This window comes from Aulonocara sp. 'chitande type north' Nkhata Bay, linkage group LG1 (genome assembly GCF_057382095.1).
Source record: "Aulonocara sp. 'chitande type north' Nkhata Bay isolate Kocher_YH1m ecotype deep benthic linkage group LG1, A_spYH_male_GT1.1, whole genome shotgun sequence".
NCBI lineage: Eukaryota > Metazoa > Chordata > Actinopteri > Cichliformes > Cichlidae > Aulonocara > Aulonocara sp. 'chitande type north' Nkhata Bay.
Window position 1 is genome coordinate 28889045 of NC_141344.1, and position 19511 is coordinate 28908555.

Below are 19511 nucleotides of genomic sequence, written 5' to 3' on the forward strand. Positions count from 1 at the left end.
GTTTTGAATGACTTCTGATAAAACTTGTAGGAGTGTAGAATGGGATCATGTTAACAGTCTATTAAAATTTGGCTTACAACCACCAAGGTCGTCAAGGCCAAGTTCACAATTTACTGGTTGAAAATTGACAGAAAGCCTTATAACTTAGAAACAATGATCACTGACCTTGTCATTGTTATCTGTATTGACCAAATACAGACATATAGGGAATGATTAAAATAATGCTGCTTTTGTGCCTTGTAATGTCAAGGGAGTTCAGCGAGGGAGGAACTGCCTGCTGGCATATACTCACACCAACAGGGATACTTAATGCAAAAGCAGATAAAAAGATACATAGTATTTATTTTCATCGATTGATGTTTGATCACTATTTTCTCTGGACTGAAAAACTGAGTCAAAGTGTCAAAAAGTTCCTCTGTTAGACCATTTGAGGCTGCAAAATGGAGTCAGTCCCCTTTGTCTTGTGTTAAAATGCCTAAAATTAGAATTGGGGGAAAACACACACACACACACACACACACACACACACACACACACACACACACAGCACCTGGTACAAAAAAAAGAATCTGTCATAGATAATTTTCTACTCTGTGCTCACTGAATGGGGTGTGAATTTAGTGATAATCTACTTGTTTAGATTGTATTAAGACTCAAAGTTAAGCTTTATTAAGCCCATGTCCATTGTGACTGATAGGTGGTTGCCAACATAAACTGCTGTAAGCGGAAGCTTTCTGCTAGGCTTCACCTCAGCTAATTATAGTCACTTAAACGCCGAACCATGTTTGTGGTTTTCAATGTGGAAATCACAGAGTAACTATAAACCACAGAGTAATATTTCAAAAAAAAAATCACCAATCTCCTTGGTAACTGAAGGAAAAAATGGCACAATAGTGTGTTTATTCACCGCAGTGTGTGTTGTGTAGTTAAATATCTCTGATTACATTACCCTGATCTTCTTCACCACAAAAATTGGTTCATTTTCAGAAGGACATCAAATCAGTGTCTTCATATTTTAATAAAAATACAGATATTTGGTGCCAGTAAAGTGATAACTATATAGCACGAGGAACAGATGGGCTATACAGCTGTGTTGATGTTTTACCTTTTGGATGTTTTTTTTTTTTAATTCAACTATCTTTCAAATGATGATTGTTTATTGTTTGGCTAACTGCACAAAGTGTCCTAGAAGTTAGTGCTTCAGCTTTGGTGAGTGAAAATTGAGCATTTTAAGCGCTAATTAGAAGGTGTCTGTGTCTGTTTACAGTCGATGAACCTTGCTAGAAAAGCTAGTTAGAACTAGCTAATAACTTCACAGTGTCATCCAAATCCGGTGACTTCCAGCTCAACGCTTCTGAATTGTAGAAGGTAAATGTGGATTACTAAATACTCATTAAGCTACCTCTTCCATCAGTGGTGTACCCAGGTCCCAGAGGACACATCTTCTTGTACTGGGTCGTCCCTGGCAGGGGACAGAGCTCACAGTTGTTACCCCATCCTCTGCCCCCATCACAGCAACACTCCGACTTGGTCACTGGGACCCTGTTAGTAGAAGTCATCTGACACAGAGTGGTCAGAACCTCGGTGAAGCAGACGCCTTCACGGTTATCTGCAGGGTGAGAGAGACACACACACAGAAAGGATCGTGAGAGCGAGACAATAACAGCAAGCAGACCAAACCACCCAGACAGGGCCTGGCCTCACACAGCAGACATAAATAGATAAGCCACACTGCTATATCACTACTGTCTGTAAGGAGGAAGATAGCCATACAGTTACAAAGTCCCACTGGAGGTTTTCTCACCATGCTCAACACATAACAGCTATCCAGAGCTATACTATATATTTAGACTAGGAGGAAAGGCTTTGAGCAGTATTTCCTTGCTTCCTCCTCTGCTGATAGTAACAGACCCTTGTTTATTTTAGGAAGATTTGGATACCATCATGGTAAAGTTCAATTCCCATGGAAGCATTAAATTCAGCTTCAGCATCTGTTCTTCCAAAACACATACAGCACATTAATGTCTAAATTATTTATATTGTTAAACTATTAAGTAGCATGGATGATTTTTAATCAATTACTGTCTCTGTGGCTAGACACTGCAAACACTTGTTTTAATTATGTACTCCTAATCTCATCTATCTGGCAGCAAATTAAAGATAAAGGGGTTCTCTTCTGATGATAACCTTACAGCCTTTTTAAAGTGATGACAGTGTACATACCAATACATTCTGTCTGAGTGGGGTTGGGAATGAATCCTTGGTCACATCTGCATCGGTAACTTCCGACAGTGTTCTCACAACGGCCGTTCTTACAGATACCCGGTTTGGCCGTGCACTCATTCAGATCTAAAGCAGACAGACACACAGTGTAAAGAGGCATACTATATTAAATGTACTCAAGGTAAAACCACCTACGACACCATGATAATTACCCATGCAGCCCTCTCCACTGGGCAGCCGTGTGTATCCAGGTGCACAGATACATATATATGTACCAATCAGGTTCTTGCAGGTCATGCCTCTGCTGTCACAGTCATCTATACCATCTGCACACTCATCTTGGTCTGGAAGACAAACACCATAGTAAGAGTAAGTGGATGCAAAAGCCTCAAGAAGCCCACGTGCATTCATGCCTGTGCAACAGGTAACGTAACACAGACACTCAGACAAAGTATGCCAGAGTTTAATCTAACCACTAAATCCAACACTGAGCTCTGGATTGATAACAGGGTTGTAGTGGGGTAGTTGGTGGTCTGTTTGGAGCTGTAATGTAAACAGTGACGTTATAGACACTGACATGTTCCTCCTGACTCACCACTTCCCTCCAAATACAACTGTTGCTATGGCGTGCGAGGTATATGAGAGATCAGAGGTGTAAACAGAGACTCGGTGGGTTACAGTTGTCAGAGTGATTTAAGTTCATCCCAGACAGAGAACCCTTGAGGATCTCACAGAAACAGTGCGAGAGTGCGTTATGTAACTTTATGGAAGGTGCTGGCATGGCTTTTTGTGAGAATTTCTACCAGAGCTTTCCCGTTAATGGACCTGCGAACTCTGACTACACGGGTGAGTCATTTTACTGTTATACCTTTACACATCCTCCTGTCCTCCCGCAGCACGTAGCCTGTTGGGCATTTACACTCGTACGAACCCACTACATTAACACAGCGGAAGGCGCACAGCAGAGGATTCTGGGCGCACTCGTTGATGTCTGGACCGGAAACAGAAAAACCACAAGTTACACATTAAGACACCCATGACCTAAACGGGGGCTCAGATACAGCTTCGGATACCTTCGCAGGTCATCATTGGCCCAGGCTCAAAGCCGTCATCGCACGCACACTCAAATCCCCCAATAACATTAGTGCATGTGCCGTTTCCACAGGGATTTCCAATGTCGCACTCATTAGTGTCTGTGTTGAAGAAAAAAAACGAAAAAAGCGACTCAGAATGACTAAAAGAGCAATCAGGAGGATAAGAAAAAAGAAAATGACCTGACTGACCTTCACATCTGACTCCACTAATGTCAAGGCGGTATCCCATGGGACATTCACAGCGGAAAGAGCCGTCCGTGTTAATGCACTGGCCATTAACACAAGGATTATTGATGCATTCATCAATATCTACAATCAGAAATGTCAACACAGATTGAAATTAAATGCCACAACCATAACAGAGATATTGAAAAATGCAGATTTATTATCAGCCTATTTACCTTTTGGATGTTCATCTGGCCCACGTTGATATCCCTCGTTAGGGCAGAGATCGCGATACCCCTCTGGAACCGTCAGATGTCAAAAGTCATCAAACGTTTTGATCATGAGCTTACATGAATATGAGCGGTTTCTCACATCTATGTGTTTTGCGCAGCAGTGTCTGTTTTATGTGTAGAATACACACCCTGTCCTTTGATGGGGCAGATTTCACAGGGGTCTCCCCAGCCTTGACCTGGCATGCCGATGCAACAGCACACTTCCTTGGTAGTGTTTTGAGGTTTTGGAGCCTGACAGCGCCCATTTTCAAACTTGGTATAGCAGTAGTTCACACGGACATCTATGGGATAACACACATAGAGAAGGCAAGAACAGTGAATGGTGATAAACAGATGGATGAAATATCTAGAAGCGCAATGTCGTCAAGATAATCTATATCAAGTCAGGATCCTGTCTGGCTTGTTTTGGCAGAGGACAACTGGTTCTGAAAATCTAAAACCTTTCAGATAACTCGAGAAACTATTTGACAACCGTAAAGATTGTAAGAAAAGTTTGTTGCCTCTGAATAATTCAATAAATCAGTAAATCCATAGCTGGTTGGTTCACTATAGCCTCAGCCTGAAGAAGAAGATTCCCAGGCACAAAGATTATTTGATTAAGGCAAATATGACAAAACTCTGTTTTTTCAAACAACTCAAATTTTTTCGTGCTTTCTCAAACTGGGGTCTTGAGTCGTTATGGCAAGTTAATCACTGTGATCACCATCTTCCTGATTGTTTGTTTCTGTTGTTGGTTTCAGTCTCCTTTCATTTTCTGGAAGCTTTGCCACAAACAATTGGCTGTAACAGACAAAAGAGCTTGAGAATCAAAAATCCACATGAATGAATAATGAGCAGGCTTAGTCCGAAAATCATCCGTGACATTTCGGGAAAAGTTTGGAAAACAATCAGTCATGAGGTTCAAAAGTTACGCGCATAAATGGTCTGAGCTTGAGCAATTGGTGGTGCCAGAGTGCTCAAGGGCAAGACATGAAACTAACACAAAAGAATGAAGAAACTATTCCTAATCAGTGTGGCAGAATCCTACGTTTTTACATGAAAAATACGAAGAAGAAAATGAAAAAGAAGGAAGCTTCATTTCGGGCCCCTAAACAACAACCATGTTAAAGGTTCAGAATTAGAAACAGCTGTAGTATTATGTATTCTGCGGCCACAATGTAAAAGCTGTAAAGTCTTACGTAGTGCTTGTACCTGCGACTTGATTATTACGTCAGTGTACAAAACAGGACCTCGATATGAGAAAAAGTGTTCTTGTTTTCAACCATTTTTTAATTGTACAGACTGAAGTTGCATAATTATTTCCACTCACCAATCTGTGTGTGTCTGGTTACTCCAGGACTAAGCAGCCCCTTACTTGTAATAGGAAGCATATGGTTTCGCTCTCCTGCTAACAATGGCCTTCAGTGAACTCAACACAAATAAGCTTTCTGACCACCATAGATCACTCACACACCTGGCTCAGGAGCAAAGATCACATACATGAACACCTGGTGCTGTGAGGAGAATGTCAAAGAGTGTCACATTACTTTCCTCCATGAAACGGATTTGTCAGCCTCTCTGCGAAAGAGATTGATGGAGCTCTGTGCACAGCCCCTTGCAAGTATATGTACACATATGCACGGGTGCATTGGAATCTCCAAGTGCATATCTCCTTCATATTTTGCATTTTATAAAAGGAAAATTGTGAAATAAAGAAATTTTCTAAATAAACAAGAGAGTCTCCTGATAAAAAAAAAAAAAAAAGCTTTTAAATGAATCAACTCTTGGCTAACAATGACAGCAGGGACAACGATCTGAAGTGTGGTAACAAATATTTAATAGTTATAATTATGTTCATTTGCAAAACCACTGAAGCATTATAATTTAAAACGTATCATTAATTGGCGAGCGCTGGTGGCCAAGTGGTTAAGACACATACCAAATACTGCAAATGCAACTCCCCTAATCACTGAAATGGTTCCATCCAAGGACTAATCATGCGTGTCATCACCCTCCTATTCTCTCTTTCTGTTTTCCTACCAGTATCGATTATTGCGACGCCAGAAAAAACATGAAATTCACAGCCTCTTTCTTCACCGCATATCTGCATTTTGTGAATGATTCTGTTACCAAAGAATGTTAAACAAACATCCTGCTAATAGAGAAACTACTGATATCCTTCACACTATCTCGACATTTGTTCTTTCAAGCCACTTTAAACTTGTGAGGCTCATTTCTGGGAATGTTACTAACTGCAGTGCTGAAGCTGAGTTTGTTTTGATGGGTGGCCTCATTTTCTTTCCCTGTTTCCAGGCAATCAATAGACGCCAATGGGAATGACATCAAAAGCATCACTGTGGCACCTATGCTGTCACAATATCTGTCACAAATGATTATACATACAGATTAAATTTAGAACTGCACAGAGCACAGTGACAGTGATCACTAATAAATCATTGATGTCAAAGAACCTCAGTGACCATCAGCGATGCACAAAATCACAACAACAGTCACCTCAAGTCGCTCTATGCTGCAAGATAATCGCTAAAATAATACAGAGAAAACCCAAACAATCAGACGACCCCCTTGGCAACAGTGGGAAAGAGAAACTCCTTTTGACAGGAAGAAACCTCCCGACAGAACCAGGATCAGAGAGGGGCAGCCATCTGCCACGATGGGTTAGGGAGAGGGGAGGGAGCCAGGAAAAAGACACACTGTGGAAGAGAGCTAGAGATTAATAACAAATAATTATTGAAGTCAAAGCGGAGTTTGAAAACAAATAGTGAGTGAAAAAGAAACACTCGGTGCATCACGGGAAGCCCCCCAGCAACCTAGGCCGACTGCAGCCTATCAAAGGGAGCTAGTTCAGGGTCACCTGACCCTAAAAGCTTTATCAAAAAGGAAAGTTTTTGGATGTGAGTAGAAGGATTTTAAACTTGTTTTTAGATTTAACTTTCTACTCGTTCTTGTCCCCGTCAGTACTCTCTCTGCTATTGCATACACAGGCTACATAACTCTTCTTAACTTGTGCTGCTTTAACACTATATTGCATAATGCCATAATCCCTTTTGTGGCCGAGAACTACGTCTTCATTCATTATTGTAGCATTCATGTAAAATACAGATGTCACGGAGGAGAGCGGTTAGCACAAATAAATTTAGGCTTTGCGGTCAAATCTAAATATGTACATCTATTCCAGTCTGCTAAATTATGAAGAGTATAATCTAAAATAAAACAATGTTATTCCTCAATGTGTTAAAGGGCTGTTTTGGGTTATGCAGCTATAGAAACTATACGTGCATTTTGGAAATCTCACCATCATCAGTGTTTTCTCAGTAATACACACAAACCACAAACTAATTTACTGCCAGTGTTACTCACTTTCCACCAAACTCCTCCTGTTTATCCCCTAACCTTCAGTCGAACGCTTCTGGTGATGTCATCACTTCAGTGTTTGGAGAGGGAACTCCCTAGCAGAGGACTCAGCGCACCCCCACCCAATCCAAAATACACACATATACTGTATAAACACACACACACAAGTGAGGAAATGGAAAAGTGATCTGTTCAGAGCCACCCTTGGCCTTGTTGAGGCAGCAGCAGCAGAACCAGCTGGAACACAGTGTGCTATCATGAAAGAGCAGGAAAAGCCGGACACCACTGGCTGCTGCTTAGTCTCCACTAGTGCTCACTTTTCACTGTAAAAGCAAACGCATGCTATAATTTCATAGCTTCTTTTCCCATCCTTCTCACTCCCACACGTGCACACACAGTTACCTATGCATCTCCGTCCAGACGCAGAGAGCTGGAAGCCTTCAGGGCACAAGCAGGTGAAGCTTCCTTGAGTGTTAGAGCAGGTTCCATACTGACAGATCTCAGGTGACTGGGCGCACTCATCGGTGTCTGACATAAAAGAGAGAAACAACATTGTGAACCTCATTAAATGACATTTCCAGTTGTTTAAACCATTAGAAGCATTCCAGTTTCCAGTATGTCACTGCACATCTAAATGTCAGTGTAATCTCGCACGTGAATAATTGCACGAAGGCAGTTGCCTCACTGTTACATGTTCACTTATCACAATAACCAGCTGCTGTGGCTGCTTCTGATGCTGAGAATTCATAGCTGTTCCTCCCTTCGTCTAGGAACTCAGCACAAAGCAGGAATGTATTGAAGTCTCCGGAATATCTCCTCATCAGCCCCGCTATACAAACAATCCATGTTTTTTGGCTCAGCCTTATTCTCACATGTGAAAGGAAGAAAAAGGGGGTCTGACGAAGCTTCCCCTCCTCTGGTGCACTCCAGTAGAGCTGATCTAAGCTAGTCTAAGTTAGATGTTAGCAGAAATTCACCTCTATGTGCATTTTTTTTGCTTCAGTAATTCTTGTTTTTCACCTCTCAGTTTTTTTTTAACCACAACACGGAATGAATGGGATTTATGACGCTCTACCTTCACAGGTTTCCTCATGAAGGTGGTAGCCAGGTGGGCAGATACACCTGTAAGAACCATCCAAATTCAGGCAAGTTCCTGCACCACATGTGCCTGGATTCACTGCACATTCATTAATATCTGAAGAAAAGGGATGATATAAATGTACATATTATAGAACATATCTATATCATAATTAGATCAATATCAAAAAAGGACAAACAGCATTTCCTTACCTCCACACAGTCTGCCGTCTAAAGTGAGCTCATAGCCATCATTGCACACACAGAGGAATGTGCCCACTGTGTTGACACACTGCCCATTTCGACACAAGCCCCTCTGCGTCGCACACTCATCGACATCTGCTCGGCACACAGGCAACACAACAGTTAACACAGATGCTATGGCTCTTCTTCTTTTTCACTTTTTCTTTACTCACGTCCACACACGCACCTATGCAGTCGCTGTTGTGCGAGTTTTGAAAGCCAGGATAGCAGAGACAGTTGTAGGAGCCTACGGTGTTCTTGCAGGTCCCGTTTCCACAGGGCTGTCTCTCACACTCGTCCACGTCTGAAACCAGAGAGCAGCGTCACAGTTTTATCACCTGGCAGAGGAACACCGGTGAGACTGATGGGAAGTAGCACCGCTTACCGACACACATCGACAGGTCCCGAGTTGCTTTGAAGCCATTGGGGCAGACGCAGCGATAGCTCCCCAGTGTGTCAATGCAATGGCCTGGATTGCATATACCGGGGTTCTCGTCGCACTCGTTACGGTCTGAGACAAAAGAGAAAAACAAATGTCACACTTTGAATCCATATTCAAATAGTATTTAGATATTTTATCCTCAAACAGTCACTAAAATTCATATATTTCTTCATAATACATGAAACTGACCAAACATTCTTTTGCACTATAACTCAATAATTAGACTGCATGAGGCCAGTGTAACATCATCAAGTGCAGCCTGAGCGTGTCTGGGTGTTAGGACTTGCATGAAAAGCAGGATGCCGGCATAACATTCACTTATCGTTTAGGACTCTCCAGACTGACAGCAACATGATTTAGATATGCTGTAGCACATGTTCAGCAGCTCAACACCTGCTTCACATTCTCTCCTCCTTAATAACAAGCCCACCATGAAGAATTCAGTCTCAGGCTGACTGTAACTGTGCTGCCTCTTTGTGTGCTTTATCTCTGGCAAATAACTGGCCAGAATGTGCACTTCAAAGAGTTTCGCATAACCGCATTTGATAAAGCTGGAAGAAGTGAGACAGCGTTAGCGTGAGGCCACAGAAAGACCCTGTGAAGTTAGCATCTTTCTCAAGGGAATGACAGAGGGATTTCTGGCTGCTCTTTTTTGGCTAATGTTTTCTATCATTCTATCCATCTGTCCACTAATTTTGTCTCCATTTTATGCCATTACAGGAGACGACTAAACTGGAGGCTGATTATACAACTGCAGTGTAATTCGAGTGCCGCTGATACCGCAAACATTTTTAGCTAATAACCAGCACATCCTTACCAAGACATTGCCCAGTGGGAGTGAAGCGGTACCCAGCTTTACACTCGCATCGGTAGCTTCCTGGCAAGTTCAGACAGTCTGCATTTTGCTGGCACACCGGTCCATTCTGACACTCATCAATATCTGACAACAAGAGGGACAGAGATGTTCATACAGCAGGCATAAATATAAAAAGACCAAAGTAAAACACAGGGATTCTACAGCAGACTGCAAACGTCACCTTCACAAATCAGCAGCTTGTCGTTGTAGATGAAGCCAATGGGGCACTCGCACCTGAAGCTGCCGATCATGTTGATGCACACTCCATTCTCACAGATTCCCGGAATTTCCCTGCACTCGTCGATGTCTGTCAAATGAACGAGAGACCAACGGCGGCGTGAGAAAAGAGAAGCATTCCTCCTCATCGCGTAAGCGTTTCAGTGTGAAAATCTTTACCAATAATCTGTCCAGTGGTGATGTCGATGTAATATCCCGGTCTCTCGCTGCCACACAGGATCGCAAACTCATCTGAATGGACAGGAGGCACGAGTTTATACGAGTTCATCGCCACTTCCGCGTGCTGGTATATACTACGTATTTACTCTACTGTTCTAGACCTCACCGCTGCTGGGCACGGGGCACTGTTCGCAGGGTTTGTTCCACGCACGGCCGATGTTGTAGGAGCAGCAGCACATCTTTTTGGTCATGTTGAAGTTTAGCTCGCCGTCGCACGTTCCGTTGTCAGAGTAAAAGTTCCTGTAGCAGTAGCTCTTCCTCATGTCTGTGTGTGGTGCGTTTGTGAGAAATGCAGAGTTGCAGGTAACCCTAAATACGACAGCGACAATCGTGAAAACCCAGCAAGCCTACCTACCCATGCAGTTGTTCCCTCCGTTGACCTGCATGTAATCCACAGGGCAGATGCAGGTGTAGTTCCCGATGGTGTTGTAGCACTGGCCGGGGCCACAGATGCCTGGCCGTTCACACTCATTGACATCTGTACACAGAGAGAGCAGCACGGGGGAAAAAACATTCCTTCAGTAAAGGTGCCAGCTACTTCTATGAAACATATTTTGGTCCACGCCTTTAAATATATTAAATTCTTTATCAGCATTACTCCTAAAAAGCCATGAGCATGCCTATGAGCCCAGCTCATAGCTGAACAGTTCATTGACCACAAACAAGGAGGACTTGCAGTGCTAGACTTTTGTACTTCAGGTCAACAAAAACACACTAATTAAACACTTTCCCATGATTATTTTCATGTTGGCTTGAAATAAAATATCCCCCTCTGCTGTTACTGCAACTTACTGCATGTGTGTGCATTTCACGGGGGGGGGGGGCAAAGCGTGAAATGTGCACGGTGGACCGGCGTGTCTATTACACGCTTTCGGCTGAGTTAAAATGTCACTGTCAACCCATTAAGCCTCCTGCTCTCCTCCTTTCTCTGTTCCCTTTTCTCTTTTTTAAACAGCCTTCTATTTCATCGCCTTTCGTTCCTCTCTCCGTCATCACTGGCGTGCCTACAGGGGACACTGCGTACTTCCCCAAGGAAAGAGTTGACCACATCAGAGCCTTGCTCTTCTGGACACAGTTAGCGCTCTCAGCTGTCTCATCATTCTGGCTGAGCTTTGCTGGGTTAGCAACAAACGAGAACTAGAGCAGACACTTATTGAGCTGCAGTGTTGTCTATGGGACAACAGGGTCCAATATTTTCTTTGCCTTTTTGCTCCCAGTGCTTCTTTCTCTCTCTTTCTCTCTCCATGTGTCACTGAAAGAACATCTCCACGGCTGGACTCAATTTCCTCCCCAGTGAAATGTCCCAGGGCCAGAGCTGGAGACGGATGGGTCACCTGTTTGTTCATTTGTGCATGTGTGTGCTTAATACCTTCACAAACTCTGGTGTCCAGGTTGAGGGCAAAGCCTCTTGAACATTCACAGTGGAAACTACCAAATGTGTTGATGCACCGTCCTCCCTGGCATAAGCCGGGCAATTCCTGACACTCATCGATGTCTGTGGGAGAGAGAAAGGGAAAACTCAGCATCATTGTGGGCTGGTGTTTCTGTAAGTATACCCAGGGGCGACCTCAAAAACAAAAAAAGGCATAATAGCATGTTGCTACAACCTTCCAAGATGACAGTGATGGGGTTTGGTCTGAAGCCTTCCCCTCCAGGACACAGAGTCTTGTACTGAGCTGTAACACAAAACACAGAAACGAATTACAAGCCTGCATCAAGGGTGTGCGTTATAGCAGAATTTGCCAGTAATTGCGATGAATCGTGGTGCTTGAAAAAGCCATTTTTAGTCATGCACTTGTTTCCTTTCGTTTTCTGTCGTGCTTTTTGTGATCTCAGCGTTAGCCACAGAGCCCAGAGGACCGGACATGACTGCAGCTACTCAGAATTACAAAGCGAAAAGAAAAAGGTTTTGTTCTTGTCACAGAAGCAAACAGTTCCCTGAGCTGAAAAGGATGAGTCATTCCCTGTAATGTTTTGAAACATCTGTTGGCAATTTCCAAATAAGTTGCACAAAGCTGTCTCATTTTTACCAGCAACAGCAATTACAGCAAACACACTAATCGCATGGCAAGAGAAGCCAGCATGTGAGTCTGCATGTAAGCAGAGCAGCTAGTTTGCACCTTAAGACTCCTGATGTACTCTGGTATATTAATATATTTTGATCTTGGATATGATTTTTCATATTAGTTTACAGATGCCCTTAATTTGAGGAAATTAAGGTTTGGTTTAAGGAAATTAAGGTCTGTTTTGTTTACCCTGCCGCAAATAGATGGATTTGACAGGGTTATTGATTAAACATAAACACCAAATCTTTTTCTTTCCTCTACATTCAAATCTAATTTTTAAACCACAATTCAAAACAGCCAACAGCTAACAAGCCAACCCATCCCACCAACAAGAATACAGGGTGAAAAGTCAAGCCGACAAGGAACTGTCAAAAATCACATTTCCAGGAGAGACCACTTCAGCCAGGGTGCAAAAGCTTAAGAGCGTAAGAGCATATATAAAAATGTTTACATCCTGGAGAGGTGGAGGTATGCACAAGAGAGAAGAGGAGTCAATAGAAGCAAGGTGGAAAGGTGAACATGCAGTAGAGTAGAGGTAGTGAAGGTAGGTGAGTTTAATACTTGGGGTCAGGCATCCAAACAAATGTGTACACAAGAGAGGTGAAGAAGGGAGTGCACGCAGGGTGGAAACCATGTCAGGGATGATTTGTGACAGAAGGATAGCCGCAAGAATGAAAGGGAAGCTTTATAAGATGGTAAATCAGAGGGACCAGCTCAGGTTGAGCAGTAAGGCATAGTGGAGATACTGGACAAAGGATGCTGAGTATGAACCTGCCAGGGAGGATGAAAAGAGGAAGACCACAGAGACGTTTCATGGATGTAGGGTTGGTATAACAAAGGAGGATGCTAGGGATAGGGTGAGATGGAGGCAGATGAGCTGCTGTAGTGACCCCTAAAGGGGGCAGCTGAAAGAAGAAGATCCTGGTACAAAGAATGGTGTTGCAATCCATAGCTAATCTATCCCTTATGCCTTATCCCATAACTGTAGTTTGACTGTGAGGTGTGTTTCACCTTTGCTCTGCTTATGGATTTGGAGACTCATGGAACACTTTTTAATCAATTTATCTGACAAATGACATGTATTGGTTTATGCACAAATGTAGCCTACTTGATAAAGTCTTCCTAAATCCTAGCATTTTATTTGTATATATTAATTAGCAGGTACTATATCTGAGTGATGCACCCATGCAACCCACTGCATGGTTCCAATTTTATCATGCCATCATTCTTCAGATGTTTGTGTTGCTTTCCTACAGCTGAAATGAACAAAAATGTTGAATCGTGGAAATCTTTATCAAAGTAAGTAATGCTAGCAATAAATTACCTTCTCATGTACTATCACAAGCCACTGAGTATATCAGCTCCAAAAAGAGACGCTAAGGTTAGCTAACTATGCACTGTATTTGGGCTATAGACGCTGTGGCTTCCTGGAGGTGCGTCACGCATGAGTATTTCTTGCTAGAGTAGACATTCCTCGCAGTTGAACTGAAAACAAAAAGTACATAATGTGTGGTTACAAAGGATAATGTGATGACTCACTTGAGTTTACAGGCGGGCATAATTCACATGGATTTCCCCAGCCCTTGCCCATGGAGCAGCAACAGGACGCTTTGGAGACGCCAACTCCAATCTCATTGGAGCAGTCCAAATTTTCAGATGCGTCTCCTCGCAAACGAACATCTCGAAAGCAACTACCAGAGCGAGTGTCTACACACAAACGCACACATAAACAGGCACAGATTTTCAGCTATGTTGGTTAAGCCTTTTCTTTGAAATTAGTTAAAGAACAAGCTAAGAACAGTTTTAAATATGTTTAGTGTTGCAGTCTCACCTACACAGCCCACTCGAGTGGGATTGAGTTCAAAGTCTGGTGGGCAGTTACAATGGTAGCTTCCAGGGATATTAACGCACACTCCATTAATGCAGATGGTCGGGTCTGCACATTCATTGATATCTGAGAAAGAAAAAGTACATTTTTTAATATATAAATGATCGCTTTCAATTTTTTGGCCAATACAAAAGCAACTGGATGGATCACAGAATATGAAAGCTCTTATCTTTACACATGTGCTGCGTTTCTTTTGCACTTGTATATATTTCCCCTGTTTGCTGAGGCCTAAACACAGGAACATGGAGGGGAGCTGGACTAGTCTTACCTGTGCAGTTGCCTCCACTTCTGTCCAGTTCATAACCAATGCTACATTTACATCTGAAAAGTCCCGGGATATTCTGGCACTGTCCGTTGACACAGATGTCAGCAAAGGTACATTCGTCTATGTCTGTGAAAAAGAGAGATAAAGAGCGAGCCAGCTGTGAGTGATTAGTGGATCATGAGATCACGGTGGAAAACTGGCAGTGGGCTTTAGGAAGTGAAGGCCACTCACCTCTGCTACAGAATGACAGCTCTAGACATACTCAGACAGACATACGCACACATACACTATCAGAACTGTAGCCAAGGTTATGAAATTGTGCTCTTCCACATCATTACACTCTGCACAAGTCATTACTGTCCAGCTCCGACTGAGCTGATGGAGGCAGGACTGGACAGGTTATTTCAGGATGTTTGACACATCAGTGCAATGAGGTCAGTCTGCTCTTTCAATTGAATCCTGCAGTGCATTATCACTGCACTCAGCATTCATCTGCAACAAGTTATAAATGTGTTCATATGCAGCTTACAAGAAATCTTAAAAACAAGTTAATATTTTATTCAGACTTTGAGTAAATGAGCGGAATACATCCCAATCAAAACATCTTTAAAAAAGAGCCTGCAGTTGAGATTCCCACATATGGCAACTCTGAATCATATGTCAGTATATTATGAAGGTTAGGAATCCAGAATTTATACAGTTGTGGTCAGAAGCTGACTTATATTCATCATTGGCATGAGTGTCATGGTAATTTTGGACTTTTAATGATTTCATGGAACTTGTTCTTCCAGTATGAAATGACTGTACACACATCTTTAATGGCTTTAAAAACCAATAACTGGTTTCACTGGTTTAAATTGTTTTGGGATTTACTCTAATCCACAGAGGGGTTTTAAAAAAATATGAGTGGTGCTGAAGGTTCTACCATGTCTTTTAAATTGACATATTATCTTCTGTTTAGTGATTGTAATTTAATACAACCGGTAGTTTCCGGTAGTTGCCAGCATAAAAAGCATTTGTTTGACACTGCTCATTTAAAACTGAGAAAAATGGGAAAGTGCAAGGAATTCAGTGAAGATGTAAAAGGGAGAACTGCAGATTTACACAAGTTGCGAAGGTCTCTTGAAGCCATTTCTAAACAAGTGCAGACTCTAAGATTATCAGTTCAAACAACTGTATGCAAGTTATTCTGATTTGTCACCACTTCTGTAACTTGTAAATTGGTTAGTATTTCAAGAACAACCTGGGAACTTTCCAGGCTCAAGTGTGTCATGAACTGGAAACTGTTGGAACACCAGCGTCACTGCCTTCTGGAGAAAAATCTTTAAGCTTTTTGGCCATAATGGTAAGAGGTATGTTTGGAAGAGTAAAGGCCTTCAAACCTAAGAAAACAGCTGATAAGCATGGTGGTGGTAGCGTAATGCTCATACTCTGGAGATGTTTTGCCAGCAATGGTACTGGTATGCTGCACAAAGTGGTGGAATAATGAAGAAGCTGGACTACAACAGCTAGACCGTTGAAAGTTGGACACAATGGTATCCTTCAAAACAACAATGATCTTGAACATAAATCCAAACTGGTTTTGGAATGACTAAAGCAGGCTGACATTAGGCTTCTGGAATGTCTTTCCCAAAGCCCTGACCTCCTCTTTATCGGAAATATATGGACTACATTTAAAAGTCAAGAATGTGCCAACCAATTTAAATGAACTCTTCCAATTTTTGACAAGCATCTGGTCAAGTTGCAACTTGCTAAGAGACATTTAACAACATGTTAGTGGGGGTCTATGTATAAGGTCTTGGGTCTGTATGTATAAGTTTGGCCCTGTGTGTATTAGAAAAACAAAAAAGTAAATTGAAAATTGTGCACCTAATTCTTGCTTGGGTCATTAAAGGTGTACGCTGTACAATCATTCCACCCTGGCAAAAGAACCGTTCAAAGAAATCGCCAAAAGCTCAAAATTACAATTTATGCCTACGATGAGTAAAATTCTGTCCACAGCTGTATGTAGTGTAAGCAGCTTGTGCATCTCAAGCACTAATTTTAAGAATAAGACTGTTTTTAGAGCAGCCTTTCATTACAATTCTAATATGTAGCCTTTTTATGCTACAAGGAATTACACTGTAAGCAGGAAATAATGTTTGGACCGGTTTTTTCAAAGAATTCCTTCCACTCAGTTCATTTTTATCTCCATCACAAAGCTTAGATACAACCTTTAACCAAATTGTAGCAATTGCACAACTGATATACACTCCTGAGTCAGATAAACATCTCGTAGTTACGAGCTCGCACGCTGTGATGTGTGCTTCAAGTTTCAGAAGCGTGATGTTGAAACACTAAATTATCGAGCAAACGTGAACAGAAAATCAAGGCGAGTTCCACTGTTATTGTCAGTCCTTCGAAATGTTCTCACAGCCTAAATCACATTAATGCTCAGTATATTGTGCTCTTTGATGTCCAAAAATCCATATAATTAGTAGGCAGCATCTGTTTGGATCTGCTATTTTCATAAACAGGAAAACAAAACAAACAAATAGCACCGGGCAATTTTTGGGTTTTGTTTTTTGAAACTGTCAACATAATTTAGGATGCGGGCACCCATTCAAATCCTGGGAACTATGATAGTCTGTGTTGTATTGCCTTACCCTCACAGGCCTTGCCGTCAGCAGTGGTGATGAAGCCCATGTCACATTCACAGCGGAAGCCTCCTGGCAGATTCAGACAGTGGCCGTTTTCACACAGGTTGCCGTTCTCTGCGCACTCATCGCTATCTGCAGTCACACACCCACACAGAGTCAGTAAGCACAAAATACATCCGTGGATCTTTTAAAGGGCTGAAGTGTGGATTAAGAAACTGATTTTGTATGTGTGACCTGAGCAAGAGAATCCATCTCCAGAGAATCCATCCTTGCACACGCATCGATAAGAGCCCATGGTGTTGAGACAGTCAGCATTGTTGCTGCACATATGTGTCCCATTTGAGCATTCATCCAGGTCTGAAACACAACAAACGATTACATTCCTGCAAACGTAACCGAATTCATCCAAATATTGAGGATAAGCCTTGCAGTATTAAATCAATATCAAAGTAAAGACGATAGCCAAAAGCACAGGTTCGCTTTTCGCAATTGCGCATCTCATACACAAGCTCATTCATTTCAGATGGTTCATGTATTTTTACCATTTACTTGCGCATTCCAGGCCATCAGCCTTACCTGTACATTTGAGACCACTGCCAATCCACCCCGGAGCACAACTACACTTGAAACTGCCGGCTGTGTTGGTGCAGGTTGCATGTCTATCGCAATTATGGGCTCCGATTTCACACTCATTGATATCTGACAAAGAGAGAACAAGAAACAACATAAAGAAAAATAGACACAGGTCTGATGGTCCAATGATTAAGGTCTGCTTTCTCATTCCAGTTGGGTTCTTGGCGCTGTAGAGTGAGTTGATGCTTGGTTTGATTTGTATAAAGATAGCAGCAGGAGAAGACAGGGCTAGGTCTTTCTGGCTCACTGTCTCTGTATTTCAGAGCACAAGGCAACGAGGCATTCTCATGATCTCTGATACTAATGGCCTTGCTACAAAGGTTTAATGAGCGCAGCAGGTCTCTGGATTTTCGTCATTCAAGTGTGTCCTGAGAGCTGTAAAACGGCTAAGAGGTGGAACGAAGGCCTAACGCTGAGGCCTTGTTCTGTCTGCACCGTCTGAACTAGTCCTCGCAGGTTATTTTAGGCAAAGATACCTCCTTTTACCCACAGACTTTGCACCTCTAATGTGAAGCTTCTGGAACAGCACATTACGACCCCCGCCCCCCCTTTAATGTTCATGTTTGGGTTTCTCACCGCCCCAGATGTCAAGTGTGGAAATTTAATCTTTCCAAAACATAATTTCTTTAAATGTGATGTGGTAAAAGTGTGATGTGCCAACTCTACAAATAAACATTCCTTCACAGCAAAACCATGACAATAATATCTCCCAACCAATGAAATATTCGGGGTAATCTATTCTCTGAATGTACAGACCTACTGTTTGCCACTCAAGATTCTAATAAATGAGCAATAAAAATTAATGGGAGCAATTAGTGAATATTATTAATATCTGCCCTTCCCAAAAAGTTGATTAAATCCTGTGGGGTGGAACCAATAAGGATCTCTTTGAGTGTGGCTGTAGCCTCACTCAAAGACTGAGGCCTGAGCTAGAGGTGGAGCTTTAATAGCAAGAGCGTACAAGTTAGTTAGTTCACGTTCCCTTCATGTACTTCAAGGGAAACCATGCTGAGAACTCAATTTTTTACGACCTATCAGGGAATGAGACACACTCCTCTCTGCGTGTGTCTGTCTTTGTGAGGGTAGTAATTCAAGACACAGTCAATTAGAGATTAGCGCTGCTGGTTTACAGTCTTCCTAAGGACAGGGTATGGCATATTTTCATTACATTTGATTACAAGGTTAATATGAGGGCTTGCGGCAAACGAATCTCCCTGGATTACAGGCAAAACTAATGATCAGCTCCTCCAAGCCTTTGATGAAAGAAAGAACACAAACACACGCACACACACACATACACACACAATGCAAACAAAGATTGCTGCATGTGAGAAGCGTGTCATCGGTCAAAAAAGAGGGCTGAATGAACTAGGACAGTGTTTGACAGATGAAAAAAAGTTGCGAATTACACATTTGCCTATACATGGCTGCTTAGCTGGCTGTTAGTGTGTTTGCATGCCTGACTGCCAGTTTATCTGAGTGTCCTCTTGTCTCGTTTTATTCCAACATGTTTTGACAACTGTCAAGCATTTACCATTTATGTATTTGCCATATTAACGTGCCGCATTCTCTTAATACTTAATACTGCATTTGAAGGATCTGCCTCTACTTTATGTACCACCACTAACATGTTTTTGAAGCCTTTTTACTGTTTTAATCACCATGATCTACTAGTCAAATAATCAAAGCAAGAGTACAAGGGAATAATTTACAAAGACAAATATTATCATGTTAAAAATAAGAGTCGTGAAAAACTAAAACTAAACTAAAGCCAGCGTGGAATAATGATGCCAAAGCAGAATGGTAAATGGTAAATG

At 42.1% G+C, this 19511-nt stretch overlaps 1 protein-coding gene across 3 annotated transcripts in view; it reads right to left on the minus strand.

Annotated features, from left to right (window-relative positions):
* The window catches only part of fbn1 (fibrillin 1), a 69063-nt gene that overhangs the window by 8105 nt on the left and 41447 nt on the right, over positions 1-19511 (minus strand). For all 3 annotated transcript variants that reach the window (XM_086291960.1, XM_086291968.1, XM_086291977.1), the window contains 26 exons: positions 17638-17760; positions 17296-17418; positions 17068-17193; positions 14426-14548; positions 14101-14223; positions 13809-13976; positions 11811-11879; positions 11573-11698; positions 10559-10681; positions 10310-10468; positions 10144-10215; positions 9929-10054; positions 9709-9831; positions 8835-8960; positions 8637-8753; positions 8420-8545; positions 8205-8324; positions 7532-7657; positions 3904-4056; positions 3719-3781; positions 3507-3626; positions 3297-3416; positions 3092-3214; positions 2436-2567; positions 2224-2349; positions 1403-1609 (listed from right to left, as the gene is read on the minus strand). In XM_086291960.1, the coding sequence (XP_086148086.1) occupies positions 1403-1609; positions 2224-2349; positions 2436-2567; positions 3092-3214; positions 3297-3416; positions 3507-3626; positions 3719-3781; positions 3904-4056; positions 7532-7657; positions 8205-8324; positions 8420-8545; positions 8637-8753; positions 8835-8960; positions 9709-9831; positions 9929-10054; positions 10144-10215; positions 10310-10468; positions 10559-10681; positions 11573-11698; positions 11811-11879; positions 13809-13976; positions 14101-14223; positions 14426-14548; positions 17068-17193; positions 17296-17418; positions 17638-17760 (3243 nt within the window). The remainder of the gene's footprint in view (positions 1-1402; positions 1610-2223; positions 2350-2435; positions 2568-3091; positions 3215-3296; positions 3417-3506; positions 3627-3718; positions 3782-3903; positions 4057-7531; positions 7658-8204; positions 8325-8419; positions 8546-8636; positions 8754-8834; positions 8961-9708; positions 9832-9928; positions 10055-10143; positions 10216-10309; positions 10469-10558; positions 10682-11572; positions 11699-11810; positions 11880-13808; positions 13977-14100; positions 14224-14425; positions 14549-17067; positions 17194-17295; positions 17419-17637; positions 17761-19511) is intronic.